Source organism: Herpailurus yagouaroundi, unplaced genomic scaffold, assembly GCF_014898765.1.
Source record: "Herpailurus yagouaroundi ecotype Mexico unplaced genomic scaffold, PumYag 141, whole genome shotgun sequence".
NCBI lineage: Eukaryota > Metazoa > Chordata > Mammalia > Carnivora > Felidae > Herpailurus > Herpailurus yagouaroundi.
In genome coordinates this window covers 7,735,879-7,753,787 of record NW_024412396.1, presented here as the reverse complement: position 1 = coordinate 7,753,787, position 17,909 = coordinate 7,735,879, and the positions used below count along the sequence as shown (strand labels likewise).

The window sequence follows — 17,909 nt, the reverse complement described above, 5'->3', positions numbered from 1 at the left end:
GGGGAGTGAGTGCCCCACGGGGCTCTTTTCAAATTAAATTGTTAAGAATGACGTTGGCTCCAGGAGTTTTATTCAGAGGGTAGAAAAGAAGGTGGAAACTCTGAGTCTCAGTATGTCACCCCCCAGCCACCCACCCACCCGGTCCCCGAATGGATTCTGAAGCTCTCAGCGTGGCCTGCCACTGCGGGAGCCGGAGGAAAGACCGCACCTGTCGTTTCCTCTCTCTCTCAAGCTCTCCCTCTCCCGCTCCCTCTTTCTCTCCCCTTGGACCGAATCGCCCCCGCCCCTACCTGCACCCCACGCGGTTCGTTGAACCATCTCAGGAGTCCCTTATACATTCCACACAACGACTGCAGCGTTCCACTTGACTTCATCTCAGCATTAGGCGACTAACATCAGAATAGGCTGGCCAGGGAGTTTCTTGCTGGTCTTAATATAATCGGAATGCACCAGCACTGTTTGTTCCCAAAGGCCGGAGAGGGAAAATGTTTCGACTTGGCGCTGAAGGTCAACCGATCTTCACAACTTGATTTATAAGATCGCTTTTAAGCTCTCCTCAACCCAGTTTCACTGAGAGTTCAGTCGTGAGAGGAAATAGCTTTTGAGATGAATTTTCATCACATTAAACGCACGACTCCTCACTCTCAACTGTCTTTGAATGTCCAAAGGCGGAATGGAAGCTCCTAAGTGAATTTCTAAAGGTCTAGGGGCCCAGGGAAGCCCTAACCCCCCTCCCCTGCACTTCTTGCACCCTAACATCCTGGAATGGGGAGAAACTCTGGGATCTGTGGCTACAGAACCGAGAGGACCTTAACAAGTTATGGTTGTTGAAAGGGGGAGGGGGGATGGAGGAGAGAAATGGAAAGGAGAAAAAAAAAATAACATTTGTGTTCATTTACACATTTCCTGTGCGGAACAAAAAAGTCCCACCATCAGCAAAAGAAGTCTCTTCCTCCAAAATAGCAGCCAAAGAGGGAAAATTAGAATATGCATAAATTCCTTCATTTTCATTCGCACAGAGCATGATTTCCGGCAGATTTGTATTTAAACTGCTCGATTAATCCCAATTTCTGAACAGCATTTTACTTAGCATCTTCCCAAAACTCACCTAGAGAGTACTGCTCTCCTCCCACCACCCCGTTTTGAATCCTCCCTCTTCCCTGTTCTCCAACTGTCAATGAGAATTTCATTGATAAGACTGTACCTTTATTTTTCCTGTCTGTTGTTTTCTTTTCAGAACTGGATTGGTGCATTGGACTACACTTTAATACAAACTGGCTGCTGTCTGTGAGCCATAACTGCAGATGAGAACCTAGTGGAAAGGATATGTTTTTGAAGTGTGTACCTGAAAGAGACTAGACGTGATAGGACCAATAGACTTTTGCAGCTTCTCTCAGGGCATGGAATCCTTTCCTGTTCTACACAGGTCATATCCTTTCACCATTAGCAATAGTCAGGATGCTTGAACATGTCCTCCCCCAAACCTCCCTCTCTTGTTTCTCTCCATTTATAAGGAGCATGATAGACAATCACAACCCTCTTCAAAGGAATATTACTCTTCATAAATATTCAACGTGTGTCAGTCCATTAAATCCCCCCACAGCCCATTTCTAAAATATTTGCTTTGCCACTGGTGCAACAGATCTGACTGTATCTGCCTTGAAAAGTTCTTTGTTGGGGGGGAAAAAAAACTGTTAGCATCATTTGAAACCATTCCTTTCAAAATATCATCAGTTGACTTGGGCTTACCTCTCCTATCTTCGAAACTGTATATATTTCTTTTAATAGTAGGATGTTAATGTTTAAAGGAGGAAATGACTACATCTTGGTTTATCGAAAACCTATATAGATCGTAATTCCATTCATCCCTAAATTCCTTATTCTTGTACACTCCTAGACAGAAAGAAACCTTTATTTGCTTCTTAATACAGTCTAAGCAGAATGCAGTGGTTCTGGCTTTCCTTCATGGTTTACAGATCATAAATAAAACCCAACTATTGGTGGTCAAGAAGTTATAAATGCTAATAGTTGTTTAGTGCTTAGTTTTTATAAAAAATGAACATACATGTTTGAACTACACGCAACATGGTTATATAACGTATATATATATAAATGTATATGCATTTAAATATCTGGTTTATGTTGGTTAAAGAGTTTTCAAGATACCGGAATGTGGAAGCCTATTAATTTTGTTAAATAAGTGCATAAAGTGAGTGCATGCAAATGTCTGCATGACTTTTACCACTCTGTAAAATAACTGCTTTTATTGTATTTTTACTTTCAGATATTCCCATTATAAAAGTATTAACTTAGTTTCTTTTAGTTAGGCATGTCTCCAATGACTCAGAGGCTCTCAGTTATATACAGGGAAAACCAAAGTGTTTGAAAATAAATTCTTAAAAGCCATACTTTGGGGATGTATACAACAGGATTGAGGGCCTTTTCACTGAAATATTGATTTCTTTTAATTTTCTTACTGAAGCAAATAACACTGGTCTCTGAATCACAGGAAAAATTTAAATAAAAATCCCAGTAACTGAGACTATTTTCCTTAAAATATGACTTGAATTAGAATTGGATTTTCTATGGAAAACTCCAGTTTGATTTCAAATTGCAGAGCTGTACTTCCGGAAGAGTTGGAGTGAACTTAGCAGTTATTGGTTTTGATGAGTGCACGGAGAAAGCCTGGGGTACCACTGAAGAGCAGAGCGATACACAGCCAAAGTCGCCTTACTCCCGGTGCAGAGTAAGAGTCACCCCAGTGAATTTATCCCTAGAAATGAAAGCCCCTCCTTCATTGCCGATTTTTTCGTGACACAGTATTCTCGTGACCCGGAATATTTTCGTACTTTTTAAAATGACAAGACCAGACAGACACGGAAAAGGATTGTTCAGCCTCCCTGCTGTGAAGGGTGAGGAGATAGATGCACACGGTACTACCAGCAGGGAAGCCGGCCCTTCTTTGCTGTCCCCTCCCTTTCTTCAACTACCGTTTGGGTTTAGTTATGAACTGTGCATATACGTGAGGTTGAAGACAGTAACTGAAGAAAAAAAGTTTCCTAGAGGACAAAACTGGCGATTGACAGTTATGCTTTTCTTTTGTAACGTGTTTTTTTTTTTTTTTTTTTTTTAACAAGGCATGCAGATCTTGTTCTCTCCTACATTTTCAGGGCTACGTTAATTTGCAGGGAAACAGAACAAAGCAAAACCATTGAACCACCGCCCTTCCTTGCTCCCAAACTGTTCTTCTGTAACTGAGATCTGTTTCCATTTGGCCTTAGCTGCTGGGCTGCTGTGGAATTTCTCTCTCAGTCTCTGCTTTCCTGTCCTATAACCCACCCTTCATCTCCTAACCAGCTTTCTTTCCCCTCCACGAATGAAGGCATTTATCAAACAACCTGCTTTAACCCCAACATCTACCTGACAAACACTAAGTCTCATTCCCTCCACACCCGATTTTTTTTTTTCCTTTCATTTCCTTTTTCTTGAGGCTGGGGGAGCAACTGGGACTTAGGAGACAGGGAGAACATTTGGCTGAGAGGAGAGTTAGATTCCTGCAGGTACAAACTCACTGGCAGATTCTTTACAGCCTAGACTCAGGACCTGGTGGTAGCTGTTCTTGCCCGTTGAACGGTGAACCTTGGCAGGTTTACAGTTGGCAAAAGCACCTGTACCTACCTCCTCCGTGGGAGACAGGCTTAGTTTACTAGCCCGAGAACCACTGGTTACTAAGGTCTTCAACCTGGTCTCCTTTCACTTCTACTCCCTTCACTTTATTGTCCCCTTTCTGTCCCTTCAGCCTCAAGGAGTCAAAAGAGTTCATCAGGGGGGACCTAATTCCTAATTTTTGTGTCTCGCCCTTTGGGCTGAGTTCCTCAGGGCCAGTGTTCTCCTTAGACTCAGTTACTTTGTCCTTCTCAAACTCCTCAGCTCTGTAAACATGATTCCCCAATATGACAACTTGCCCATTTATCAGCTTAACTCCAGCCTGGAGGCACCAGGTCTTTCTACCCAAGAATCCCTTCACACGTCTGCCTCTGTTCCCAGTCTCCATCCCCGACTGATTTACTTGGGAATGGTGTCCAAGGGAGACCTGCCTATAGGAACGAGGAGGAATGGGTACGAAAGTACTTAGAGCTATTAAAAAGACCTACCATATTAGACCCAGGGAGTCTTTATTAGAATACTTGAGTTGGGCCGGAATGGATCGTCCATCTAACCAGTGAAACAAGAAATCAGAGGAATGCCCGACTGCAGCCATGAAACACATTTCAGACTGAAATGGATTCCATCTTCATCCTGTCGACCAGAGAGATTATTTTAAAATTGGTTCTGCTATTATTGTTTGCCTTATTATTATTAACATTTTATTTCTGTCATTATTGCTGCAGTGTATGTTATTTTATTTTTGTTGTTGTTGCAGCTATTATACTATTCAACAGAAGTTTAGAAAGATTAGTCAGATTAATTAGTTTATTGGTAATTTAAAGCTGAAAACTGGTAATTAAGCCAAAAAACTAAAAATGATCAGGGATGATTCATAGCAATGTAGGATTTGGGAGGAAGAGAAGCTAAATTTTGGATATAAAATTTGGCAGCTGTGAAATAAACAGGACTTGGGGATCAGAAATATGATAATTGAAATATTCTTAGTCACTCAACCTCTCCCCCCTCCTCCAAATCCAGCTCCGATCATTCTGTGATTTGCTTGATAGAGGAAAAATACTATATTTGCTTTTGTTGACAGAGAACAAAGACCCCATGCTTATTCTTCATGTGATTTGCATTTGCACGTGGATTTCCTTGCTGAGGACCATCCAAATGCCTAAGCTCACTCCCCTCCAAGTTTGCCTCTCTTTGCTCTTGTTATGCACCTCACTGAAGAGGGTGCATCATATAAGACAGGTATACAATTTCAGCCCTCTCCACAGACAGATTCCATGGAATATAAATTCAATAATGCAATTCTCTCCACAACAAGCTCTCTGCTCTCTTTCAAATATAATTAATGTTTTGATAGTGTAGTTCTTTAACTACATATATACACACAAAAACAGACGCACCCTCTAGCTTCACTGTTTGTGCATTTAAAACAGAAATGGATGTGGCTCTTTCAGTGACTCCTAAAATTCCTCAACTCAGTCAGCCCACAGAGAAGAAATCTGTTTAGGTAATAACTGCACAGTCTGTTGTGTGCCCAGAAATATTTAAAACAATAAAAAATGCAAGCCCCTAGTTTTTGATAGTCATTTTTTGTCAAATTTCCTAGAAAATAAAGGATATTCTGAATTGATTTTCGGAAACAGACATTCACTAGATAACAGTCAAAATCAACAAAAACACTGTCCTAAACTACTGGTTGTCTTTCCCAAGTTTTGATGATGGAAATACCTTCTATTTTATCCAACTGGTGTGAAATTAACCCAGGTATATAAAAACTAGCAACTATAATGGACAGAACTACAATAACTTCTATAGAAATTGCTTACTCCATCCAACACCGCAGGTACATGTTTTAGGCAGATTCTTCCATTTAATTGCCGTCAGTTGTATATTAACATATTCACATGTGAAGTAGGTGGTCAGAAAGGAAGGTATGTAGATGACAACATGACTAGCGGGAGTTAAGTGAGCGGGTGCTGCTGAATTTCCATCCTCAAGCGTACCATATCCCTAACATTTCATTTCTACAAGCCGATTACAATTCTGAGGACACATAACCTTTCAGACTGTAGGACATGATATATTTGCAGTCTTTAATAAGGAAGAATACATATGCTATAATACTTAATCCAATGAAAATACAAACCTTAATCTTCCTATATTGTTACCGAGTTAAAGAAGCTGGTTATTTGGAACTAATACACTGATTTCCAAGGCCATCTTGGCCATTTTGTTTGACTCCTGGATGTATACCAGGGGCTGTCAGGGGAAGCATTTTACACATTTCTCTTCACAAAATTTTTAGAGAGGATAGGTAAAAGGGATTTCTTTCACATCTTTTGAGATTTAGCTTTTGTACTCTTCACGTAGTATTGGGGGTTTGGAATTGTGAAAGAAGATAAAAGAATGAACAAGGAAAGGAGAACGTGTGGCTGATTCCAAGTAGTTCTTTTAACTGGAAGGGAAAGAAACAAAAATATTTCCCCAGTGCAGTGGTGCAAAGAAAGGGAAGAGTGTGTGATCCCTCAAGAGCTCACTTGTGCTTTTTGTTATTGTTTTAGATGGTGGCCCATCAGGGTTCCTTTCCCATTACTTTCCTCCAAACTGTTTTCCTTGAGAGCATAAATGTGGAAACTACTTATCCCTTCATTCTCGCACAGGCCAATATATAAACAGCAAACATTTTAGTTAAATATTCAATAGAAAAAGTTTTCACAGGTTCAGAGATTCAGTCTTAGTACAGACCCAAATTACCAATCCCACTTGGTTAGCTAACAGTTAATTTGAAATATGCTTGTAGTGAGCTATAAAGTTTTTTTATATATGTAAGGTTTTTTACAGTATTGATCAGCAATGACACGTGAGCTATCAAAAAGAAATCCTCCCTCAGACTTTTTATATTTGTTCTGATTTCTTCTTCCTTTCCCCTTTTGGTTTGTTTTTGAAGCAATGACAGGACTGCTTCTCTGACTCTCAAATGAGGTTTCCTTTGGCTCAGATTAATATTAAAGAAGATCACATACACGGTTGGAAAATATTGTTATTTTTCTTTAATGGGGAAAATTGGACTCCCGCGTGTCAGATCTGTGGTTTTCCGAAGGGCAGTGGAAATGGTACTGACATCACTTTGCACTTTAACAATCGGATTTGGTCAGGGTACAAGTTGTTTGTTTAACCCGACAGCTCGGTGCACTCCGTCGCACGCTTTGCACACTCATTAAAACGATTATTCACGACCTGTCGAGTGTTTTCGGGTTCATTCACAGGAAAGGCTTGGAGCAAGCGAGAGCAATTCAAGTCAACACTGTCCACTACCCCGTGCACGTGAGGACGAGCTGGTGCGTGCGTAAAAAGACGGAGGGAGGGGTGGGTGAGCACGCCTTAGCTATAAGTCCTGTTCATCCGATGCTCTGGAATCTCAATCTCGAAAGAATGCCAAGAGTGCTTGGTCTTAAAAAGGCTATGTCGCCGTGTTAACTTCAAGGGCTTGGCACAGGACAGAAACATAAAATAAACCAAATAAACAAACTCAAATCTCTCTTTCCACTCCTCCTTTCAACCTTCTGCAAAGCTTGAGGTCCCCAGGCTCGCCCACCTTCTGCCTGCAGCCGCTGGACTGCCAGGCTCCACCTCTCACATCGCGGAAGCTACAGATAAGTAGTTTCAGGAAAATTCGCCAGGGTGAAGAGATTAAGTCCCTTTCCATCTCCCAAGGCCCTTTCGTTCTCAAGAAAGAACTCGGTTACTTTTACTCTCTATATTCCTCTCAAATACTGGAGGGGGTGGCAGGAGTGGAGGGTGCAAGAAACGAATAATATGACTGTCAACCGTATTTGGTAGATATATTCCAAATTACTAGGAAAAGAAGACTGGTTGTCCAAATTGCAAGCAAAATCCTATAAAATGAGGAGTAAATAGCCCTGGATAAATAAGGCTCCTCCCCCCCCCCCCCAGTTTCCAAGTCATCTTTCAACATTTTGTGTTGATGAGAATAAGAACAAACACGAATGCATCTCAATCTCCCACAATTGTCTTGTACCTACAAAAGACACACCCCACCCGTGATCTTTAGTTGTTGCATTTGCACAAATGAGACGTGATATATAACAATCACATGTGAGCTATTAGTTCAAGAGAAATGCCTATATTCCTAAGGTATAATCACACATATACACTAAATGATAGAATATATGAGTGTATATATGCATTTAATATATACCGAAGAACTCTGGAATATCATGAGTAAGCCCCTCCAATAACTTAAAGTTAATAGATATTTTTAAACAATATCATTTCTTTATTTAAATCCTGCTGCTCCTTGATTTTTCATCTACATCCTTAGTAAACCCAGCGGCCACCTTATTGTTATAAGAAAAACCGAGTCGTGCCAACAGAAGAAAGACGAGGCTCATTCATCGGTTTCACTCTATCATATCTGACATCATAAAATCATCTGTTTTTCCATTTTACTGGAAGATATCAATACAATATGTGAAGAGGGGAGGAGAATGGACGTGTTCTGGTAGCGTGAGGTTTTAATCAGAAACAGGTTTCTCATCGCTAAAAAGCAAGTACGCATAAGAAATTTTGTAAACTCTTTGGGTTGCCATAATTCACTATGAAGTTTGCTTAAAATCGATCTGTCAAATGTGTTTCCTAGGTAAGCTGTTTCATTAAAACCAACCTGCAAAAATAATCAAGAGGCAGATGCTGAAATATGTAGGTAAATAACTGAAAATCTCTGCATAAATAAACACAAATCAATGCAGTCATAGACAACACTATCGATGTACGAATGATCGATTTTGGCCTTCCAACCTGCAATCAGAGCTTGCAACGTATAATTAAAAGTAAAATTCTCAACTCTACTACTCTTACTATTGCTACTACTATTACTACTCCTGGAAAAAAAAATAAATAAATAAATAAACAAGTCCTGCTGCCAGTTCTATCAGATTCTACTTTATTCCATCTAGAGTACGAGTATTTCTGAAGGTGTGGAAGAAGTACTCCACTTTTTCTAAGAAGGCTCGGTCACACTTTAAAACTACATTATTAATGATAAAAGTATCGAATAATAAAATTACTTCCTTGTTCTTGCTCTGCATTTTTCAACCTTTATAATAGCTTCTTGTTATTCATTCAGCACATTTTAATAGGCAAAACACAGTAGTGCTTATTATTTTACAAGTGCTTATTTTTCCAATTACTGTGATACTTTTGGGTTTAAAGATTCTTTGGGCCTTTTGTTAAAACAAATAAGAAAAATTTAATTTCCTCAATATACTCTGAGGCTCTCACACCTATGCCTGTATATATAAGCAATCTGAAACAAGAAAGGGGAAAAAGCGTCTGCGTTATTCCAAAATTGTTTCATACAATGATTGCAAAACAGTGTCTGACTCAAAGAAATAAATATGCCTTGGATTTCTAGAAATTCACATCTAGAATGGCTCAGATTTTGCTTAACGCTAAATTTCCTTTTTGAGACTATTTATCCTTGGAGGGCAGAATTCATTTAGATTAGCAAGAACCAGTGTATGATGATTTTGAGTATTTAGGTTCTACAGAGTAATGAAAATACGGCGTTCATATTTTTCTCTTAATCAACAAAGATGCTTATTTACATTCATTCTTGAATTAGTGTTGCCCTTCTAGAGCACAGGCCTTTAAAAGAATTTCTTAGTTATGAAATTCAGCTTCTTTGAAAGTGATTTTTCTTACATAATAGCACCAAAATATGGGTGTTGATTATATTACTATGTGATCAAGGATTCTCTGACTCCTCTCCTTCCCATCCAGGGGCAACCAGACCCAAATGGAAAATATCATCAGTTATTGTTTAGGGCTAATTTAACAGATAATTTAACTTCAAACAACAATGATCAGGTCATTAAATTTCAGAGCAGTGAGAAAATGAAACGGCTGAGAAACAACTCTCTCTAACTCCACTACAGTTTTTGGTCCTTCTGCCCAATCAATGAAATCAACAACGTCTTGCCATACGGACTGACGGACTGACCGGACGTGGAGTAAGATAGGTTTGCACCTTAAACCTATTCTGATTGAAAGAATGACACACTAAGGGGAGCAGAACAGGGGGCGGGGGGGCGGAAATAAAACTGAAGAAGACAACCCCAATTCAGGGAGTGCTAGCCCTGTAGGAAAATTCAACCTAAGGCGAAAATGAGTACCCAAACACGTCTGGCAACGGAACACTTTCTTTCATTCGGATACAAATCTCCAAATCTCGCAATGTGCAAAGTGCTTTCCTCCCGTGCAGCTTTTCTGCGAGGCCAAAGACCGGGGAGGGGACTGTAGGTGTTAAGCAACAGACCCCCCCAAAGGTCGTGGGACGTTTTAGCTCCCCTCCCACCCCCGCAGCCACAATTTTGAGAGTTATTTGATATTATTTTAAATGCCTTTTCTGATCACAACAGTTTCGAGATTTCTGCCTACCTCAAGTTTTGACAGAGGGCCAGGTGAGGATGGCGTTAAAGCACCGAAATTGAGTCTTATGGGGCTTGGGGGGCAGTCGGAAGTGGACGAGCTCTATTCTGCCTGTCCTTTTCTTCCCGTCCTCTTTCCAAGGCTGAAGATCACCGCCAGAGAATCTTCCGCACACTTGGGATGCCCTCTGTCCACCCAAACCCCTGCCTCCCTCTCTCCAACCCAGGACCACCCTTAGTGTTACGGAAACTCCTATCCCCAGGCTAGCTCTTTTCCTTTAAGAACCCTTCACCTTGGACCGCAGGCTTGGACAGAAGGGAAAATGGGGTAGAAAGCGAAATAGAAGAGGAGTAGGGAGTGGAGAAGAGAAAAGATGTCTATTACAAAGAAAACAGTTTTATCAACCAGCAGATACGTGCTGAGATCTGAAACCGCACCAGGTAAACAAAAAGAAACAACTTTGAGGGGGAAAGGGGGTGGGGAGGGAGGGACAAGAATAAAGAGAGAAAAGGTGGGGAAGCGCGCCAGCCAAGGCTGTGGAGTCGATTTCCCTGGCACCAGCCTGTGTGAGCTAACCAGACTCCCAGCTCTCCTTGTCCTGGGCAAGAGCGCCCTCACCTTGTTGCTCCCCGCTCAGCGTCGGGCTTCCCCTCCGCCGGAATCGCGGCCGCCGCCACTCCCCGAAGCGCCTCTCCTCCCCGGCTACCGGCCGCCAGCGCCGCCCGGACTCAGCAGCCTGGAGCGCTTTGCTTCTCGATTCCAAAGCCCGAGACGACCACGCCGCTGGGTCCCTGCCGCGACTGCTTCTACTCCCGCCACCGCGCCCTTCTCCGACTTCAGCCGGGGGTCCCGGAGGCGCGGGGAAGGCAAGTAGGAAGCCGCGGCCAGGGCCCCGGATTCGCGGCGAAGGAAGCCAACCTGTGTCTGGCGCGCTCGCAGGCACTCTCGGGACAGCCGGGCTCTCGAGCTTACGCGGCCGTCTCCTAAGTGTGCATTAAGAATCAATTATTTGCCTGAGATTCCCAAAGCCGGGAACTGGGATATTCCCAGCAGGGACCAAGTCAAGCCCAGAACGGTGCTCTTTTCCTTCGTCCTTCGAACGGGCGGAGGGGAAGCCTCCCACCCCCGGCCCGCCGCTCAGTACCTGAAGCAGCTCCGCTAAATCCCGCGGGGACCCTCGCCTGACCCAGGCCAAGGAGCTGGGGGCGGAGGGCCAGATCTGGGAGAGCTTGGCAAAGTTAGTGTGAAAATAGGGGGAGGAGGGGCGATCTACCAAAAAAAACAAGGGGAAGGGGGTGGAGAAGAAGAAGAGGAAGAAAAGAAAAAAGAACTTTAGAATTAGGCAAGTCCTTGGCTTTGGAGCAAAGAGCTTTGTCTCAAATAGGGAGAACAAATAACCTAGGAGTTTGAACGTTAAGAAAGGTCCGTTAGGGTATTCTCGAAGCTGCGGCAAGACTCAGAAATCCTATCTCCACGATTTGAACAGTTACTCTGCACTTTGGGACCGATTTCAGGCTCCCACTACCCCTCCCCTCCCTATAAATTCGTCTCGTTTTCTCTTCATCCCTCTTTGCCACGTCTTCATCCTCTTTACTTAGGGATCCTTGGTGACTTTCTGCCGACGTGGAAAAACCATGCATTCTCTCAGCTACTTCTTCTGTTGATAGCGCGCCCGCTAAAGAAATTTTTTCCAAGAAAAGAGGAGGAGCACTTTAGCCCCCGACCTCAAAGTCGCGGTTTAAGCGTTAGTCAAAAGCAGTCTGGCATAGCTCTCCTCCCTCCGAAAAGCACTTGCACTTACCAATCTTGGGGTAAGAGCGTCCCAGTCCTTAAATCTTTTTCTTCAGCATCCTTCGGCCAACACCAGGCAGTCTTAGGTTAAGGGGGAAAAAAAAAAAATAGAAATCGGAAGGGAGAAAAGAGACTCAAACATAGCAATACATCATATATTCCCCGGAACCACCTTGGCCTACATCCTCAGGACAAGGTCTGGGCGAACTGACCGCTGGAGTGGGGAAAAGGTCGGTTTGGGGGCCAAAAACTAAGAGGTGGATTATTTCAACTGCTGGTGGTTGGGGGGAGGGGAGGCCCTAGAGGGAGGGAAGGGAAAGGGGGATGATTGGAATGAGAACACGCAAAAGAAAAACACGGAACAGAAAATCTAGAATGAAAGCGCCTTTGAACTCTTACAGGTAGGTAGTTCTTAGGAAGAGTGCAGACGTGTGTACGCGCGAAAGGAAAATCTAGATGACCCCTATTCTTTCCATATCTCCAGGATCTGGCCTCAATTGGCTTCAAGTAGGGGGGAAAAAAAAAAAAGAGGGGAAAATCTTAATTCAAGTTTCACCTACCCTGCTTGGTGGAATGGCTGCGCAGATTTTCACGCTGGAGAGTTCCATCTGTCTGGCAGAAGCTGCAGTGGTGTTGGGGGCAGGTTATCTGGTGAAGCAGGAATGTACAGGAACCCCGCCCTCCAGGCACAGTTATACAACCCCAGCAACCCGTCTCAGCCAGCTCTAAAACCTCTAATGATCTTCACCTTCACCCTTTGTTAGCCTATTTCTCCAACAGGCATTTACTTCCAAACACAACTAGCCACTTCAGCTATTTATAAAATTGGTTTCTCAAAAGCAAAATTATTTCAACACAAATTCCTCAACAATGTTGGAGGAAACACAGTTTTTAAAAATCACATTTATATATTTAGAGCTCTAAATATATTTGATTTATCCACCTATTTGGGTGAAATATCCACCAACTTAAATATATACAACTATACCAATATGCTACATGACTCATTTTCTTTTTGTCTCTCTACACTTGATTTTATGCAAGTCATATAAACCACACGAAATCTTCCATGGCCATAAAGATACTTGTGCTCAATCTTGCTAGTTCTGGACTTCATGTTCACTTGATTCCCAATTTTGTAACAAGCTGAAGAAACATATTTGGAAGAATTCTCTCCCTGCTCTAGTTTAAATCCTTTTCTCAATGCTTTATATATTAATGACTTGTATTAACTTTATACCAGACAAATTCAAGCAAAATATCTGAAACTTGGAGATAAACTGCAATTTGGGGTTTCGAGTTTTAAGTTATGATCATTTTCAGTTCCAAAATCTCAAAAGGAGCAACCTTCATCTCATTAAAAATAATTATAAGTCTAAAGAAGAAAAGCTTCAAAAAGTTTTGAAGTGTTTTTCTGGCATAAGCCAATTTTAACTGGCAAAGGTTGGTGACAACAAATATCAACACAATATTACAACCAACTTTTTGCAAAAAAAAATCTATTAAATGACATGCTAGAATACTGTATGCTTTTGAAAAAGATAAATTGAGAGATGATAGGACAGACGGAGATAAATGAAATGTTCATACTGGGCTTCAGGAGGCCTTCACAAATTTCTCTCTCTGTATATCCCCCTCCCTATTTTGTAAGCATATTCAACAAGCTATTCTTCTAGTCACATCCATTATATATGTAACTTGGAGATGTATCCGAATAGAACTTCCACTCCAGTCCTTAGCTCCTATGAGTTCAAAGAAGTCAATTTTATGCTTGACCTCAAAATGAAAAGTTTGCCATTGAAATTCTATTTCTCAATCATGCAAATGAACATTTATCACAAATAAGTATACTTATTTAATATGGCCAGAAGGAAAAAAAAAAAAAAACTCGTGGAGGAACTTTTCTATGTCTATGTCCCTTTGCCTCAATAGAAGAATTCAACTTTCTTTTTAACTTTTGATAGGCCAAAGACTATTTCTTCTGTGCCAGTACATTCTCACTTCCACAAATAAAATCCATGGTAAAAGCAAACAATACATCATCACCTTTTTCAGTCTAAACACATGCTTTTCTTTGAGCTGTTTTGGTTCACAAATATGTAAGGGGATTTCCCTTGCTTAACCTCATTCACTTGGACTCTACTACTATTTTTAATATCAGCCACAAATTTGGTTTCTAAAACAATTTATTTGTGGAATTTTCTTTCATGCTTCATTCTGAAGAAATGTTACATTTCAAGAAAGTTGGACCTCTGGTGAAACTGCTCTCATAACTAAGAAAATAAAATCATGTCCAGTCTGCTTTAAGGAGATAATTAAACTAGCTGTCTTGGTCTATTTTAGTCGATTTCCCATTTGTGTATATTTGGTTCCAGATCTTTTAATTTTCCTGGACTTTAACTTTCTTTCTTAAATAGCATTTCTCTCTTTCTCCTTTCTTTTTGGTAGTGGGAGATGCTCCCGCCCCCACTAAAGATCCTCTTTCCCTTTCTTCTTTCTCTCCCTCTGTCTCTCCCTTCCACAACCCACCCATCCCTATGCCCTAATATTAACTATTCTGCATTCCTATTTCAATCTATTTGAGTCAGCTTGCTTCTCTCCTAGGCTTTTTTTTTTTTTCCTTCTTCTTCTTTTTCCCTGAGCAACTCTCTAAGTGTTTGCCGATAACATCTTGGGGACAGATTATTTTTCATTGGGCCCATTGTAAGAAGTAGCCAGCTTATTGCATTACTGCAGAACACATTTCAGACTATACAATTGTAACAAATGAACAACTTGTCCTCCACAGACTCTCCACAGGATCCAATTAGTTACTAAATCTTTTACTTAGGTTTTCTAATTATTTTCTGGAGTCATAGCAATTGGGATACTGAAACAATTCAAAAAATGTTATCATTTTTGTTTCAGATTGATATATATGCATATATGCATGCATATGTATATTGTAAGTTAAAACAAAATTATGACTGTAAGCAAAAGGAACAAATCTCTAGATTAAATTATACAGACATATTTAAAAGGGAATCAAATAAATACCTCTATGTTGTAAAAATGAAAGAAAAGGAGAGAGAGAGGCATTTTACGTCTTCTGAACATCTAGAATTTTAAGTTGTTATAATTAAAAATAAAATATAAACATTGATCTGCAAGTCATTACAACAGGTGATCACTTCAGCAAATCTATATTGCAACTTCAGCACATCTTTATTAGAACTCTTTCATTGTGGGTAAACAGCCACAAAAATAAATGCTGACTTAGAAAGTATAAATACAAATATTTAAACAAAAATATTTGCAGCATTCATAGCGCAAATTGTACCTGAACTGAAGGGCTCTGTGTGTCTATATATATATTACATATGTGTGCATTATATTTACTTCTATCTAGCCATATACATATATTTATTTATAATTTGCCAAATGCTATAAACAAGATACCTGAAACAAAATATATAAAAAGTAAGCATTCTATCAACTGATTTGAAAATAAACACAATGTAAATAGCTATGCACATAAAAGTAAATTATTGGTTGTTTTTTTTTTTTTTTGGCTGTATATCTACAGAAACTTGAAGATTATCAGCTGCAAAGCCTATAGTTTCTTTAAAGCTAGTGTTTATTCAATAGGCCTGCTCCTTGTAAAATTTGATTCCACAATGGAAAAAAATACTATTTTCATTTTTAAAGTCTCGGTTCAAATGAAAGGAGCAGTTAAATTTTAGTTGGCTGAAAAAGCCTTTTGAATTCCCTAGAACTTTAATGGTCTTTTAAAAATTAGCTCTACTTAATAAAAGAGACAAAAGTATCAAGATATATATGAATTTAGCCTATTTTTTATTTCTGTGTGTTCATAGTAAACATTTTTGTAAGTGACAAACACGGGCATATGACCACAGTATCACAATCAAGAAATTTTAAGACAACATTAACAATCACTCAAATCGATGCGGCATTTGCGCAACACAGGTTACATATTTGCAAGGTTTTACCTATAAGTACAATAGGTATTAACATTTCACTACATTTAGAAAAAATAAAAGTGACCTGTTAGTGACCACATACATCAAAATATACACAACACAAACTGAAGGCAATCATTAATTTTGTCCCCTTCCGATTCATTTGAATGGGCAGTGCTGCCAACTGAAACAACTTTCCTTTTTTTTTTTTTTTTTTTTTTGCTTTGTTTTTTAATACTTAGCATACCAAGTGCATTTTAGAACCCAATCTTTGGTCTAAAAGTAAACAAAAGAAAAAAAAACCAGTTTTTTAAAGAAAAGGACAAAACAATAAATGGCCAAAATAATTTCTTGGGCACCTTTACTACGAATGCTTCTTAAATACAAATTACAGTTTAACATTTTAAAACTCTCCCCGTAATTTAGGTTGTTCTCAAGGTCTGCGTCCACCATAAAGATCCATGATAACTTATAATACTGCACACATGGAAATCTGGCGGCTCTTAGAGATAGACTTGTCAGGTTTGAATGAAATGGCAAAGCAGTCACTATTTAGATACACATTCTACTATAATTTTGACTTCCAAACCTTATATTCTACAATGTATTCTCCCCACATTGCACCTCGCTGACACTCCACACCTTGTTAGAATAATAAACGATCCTAAAGACTGAACAAACGTACAGAAATGGGGGTGGGGGGTGGGGGTGGGGGCTTAATAAAAAATACCTGGACTTATTTTTTAATTATCATTTACAATGCAAATGTGTGTAAAACGTTCACTTACAGTCTGGTCCCAGGGATGTTAATGTATTAAAGGGTTGGAAGAAGACCCCTGATTTTGATGTGTGAAATAATCAGACAGTCCCCCGGACAGTCCCGTCGTGAAACTTGGCAAAGAGGGTCTTAAAGACTCACAGGGCAGGGTCGAGGGGGCCTGCGGAGATGTGGAGGACGACGCGGCCCGGGCGCTCATGGACGTGCTGCTCTGCGAAGTCATTGACGGGTGCGGGACGTGGGGGAAAAAGTAACTGGTCTGGCCCGCGAGCAGGTTGACGGAGCAAGGGTTGAGGGAGTAGGTCCCGGAGCAGGGCACCGACAGGCCGCAGGGCACCGAGGCAGCGAGGGCGGCGGCCGTGAGGTGGTGCGTGGCGTACGGGATCTCCCCGTTGACCAGCCGGTCCACGCTCAGGCCGTTGGCCGTGGAGAACGAGTGGTTGTTGCCCAGCGAGTTCTGAGTCAACACGGAGCTGTAGGGCATGGGGTGGCTGGGGTAGGCCGACGTGGTGCCATTGTAACTCAAAGTGCTGCTGGCGCGGGGGTGGTGCAGGGACAGGAAGGGCGACATGGGCCAGTAGAGGGAGCCGGCGCGGTCCATGAAGGTGAGGCCGGTGGAGGTGAGGCGCGCCCCGCGCTTGAAGGCCAGCTTGGCCCGCGACGTGGTGGAGCGGCGCCGCAGCTTGCCCGTGGTGCCGCCGATGAACACGTCGTCGCTCGACGGGTCCAGCATCCAGTAGTTGCCCTTGCCCGGGTCGTCGTAGTGGCGGGGCACCTTCACGAAGCACTTGTTGAGGGACAGGTTGTGGCGGATGGAGTTCTGCCAGCCCTGCTTGTTCTCGCGGTAGTAGGGGAAGTTCTTCATGATGAACTCGTAGATGCCGTTGAGCGTGAGCCGCTTCTCCGGGCTCTGCCGGATGGCCATCATGATGAGCGCGTTGTAGCTGAACGGCGGCTTCTCGTACTTGCCGTTCTTCTTCTCGCCCTCCTTGCCCCCCTCCCCGTCCTTGCCGCCCTCGCCCGCCCCCTTCTTCTCCTCCCCCCCGGCGCCGGCGCCCTTCTCCTTCTCGTCCGGCCCGACGGGCGCCAGCTCCCCGGGCCCGCCGCCCGGCTCGCCCTTGCCGCCCAGCCCGTCCGCTTTGGCCCCGTCCAGGGCGGCGGCCGGCGGCGGCGGCGGCGGCGGCGGCGGGAGCAGCAGCTGCTGGGGACCCTTGTCGTCGTCGGCTGCCGGGGCGCCCCGCGCCTGGGGGGGGGGCTGCGGTGCCTGG

General features: G+C 42.1%; 2 protein-coding genes and 1 long non-coding RNA gene across 3 annotated transcripts in view; all 3 read right to left on the bottom strand.

Annotated features, from left to right (window-relative positions):
• Window positions 1-374, bottom strand: part of LOC121031376 (atherin-like) — a 6,836-nt gene extending 6,462 nt beyond the window's left edge. Inside the window, exon 1 of the mRNA XM_040476476.1 lies at window positions 291-374. Coding sequence (XP_040332410.1) covers window positions 291-374 — 84 coding nt within the window. The remainder of the gene's footprint in view (window positions 1-290) is intronic.
• Window positions 375-4,155: 3,781 nt separating this feature from the next.
• LOC121031600 (uncharacterized) lies at window positions 4,156-12,825 on the bottom strand. The gene is made up of 3 exons (XR_005790796.1): window positions 12,465-12,825; window positions 11,915-11,985; window positions 4,156-4,299 (listed from the first exon to the last, which is right to left on the bottom strand). It is a non-coding gene; the product is annotated as an uncharacterized LOC121031600 (long non-coding RNA).
• Window positions 12,826-15,715: 2,890 nt separating this feature from the next.
• The window catches only part of FOXG1 (forkhead box G1), a 3,059-nt gene continuing 865 nt past the window's right edge, over window positions 15,716-17,909 (bottom strand). Inside the window, exon 2 of the mRNA XM_040476843.1 lies at window positions 15,716-17,909. Within this exon, the coding sequence (XP_040332777.1) occupies window positions 16,670-17,909 (1,240 nt within the window). The 3' untranslated portion in view covers window positions 15,716-16,669.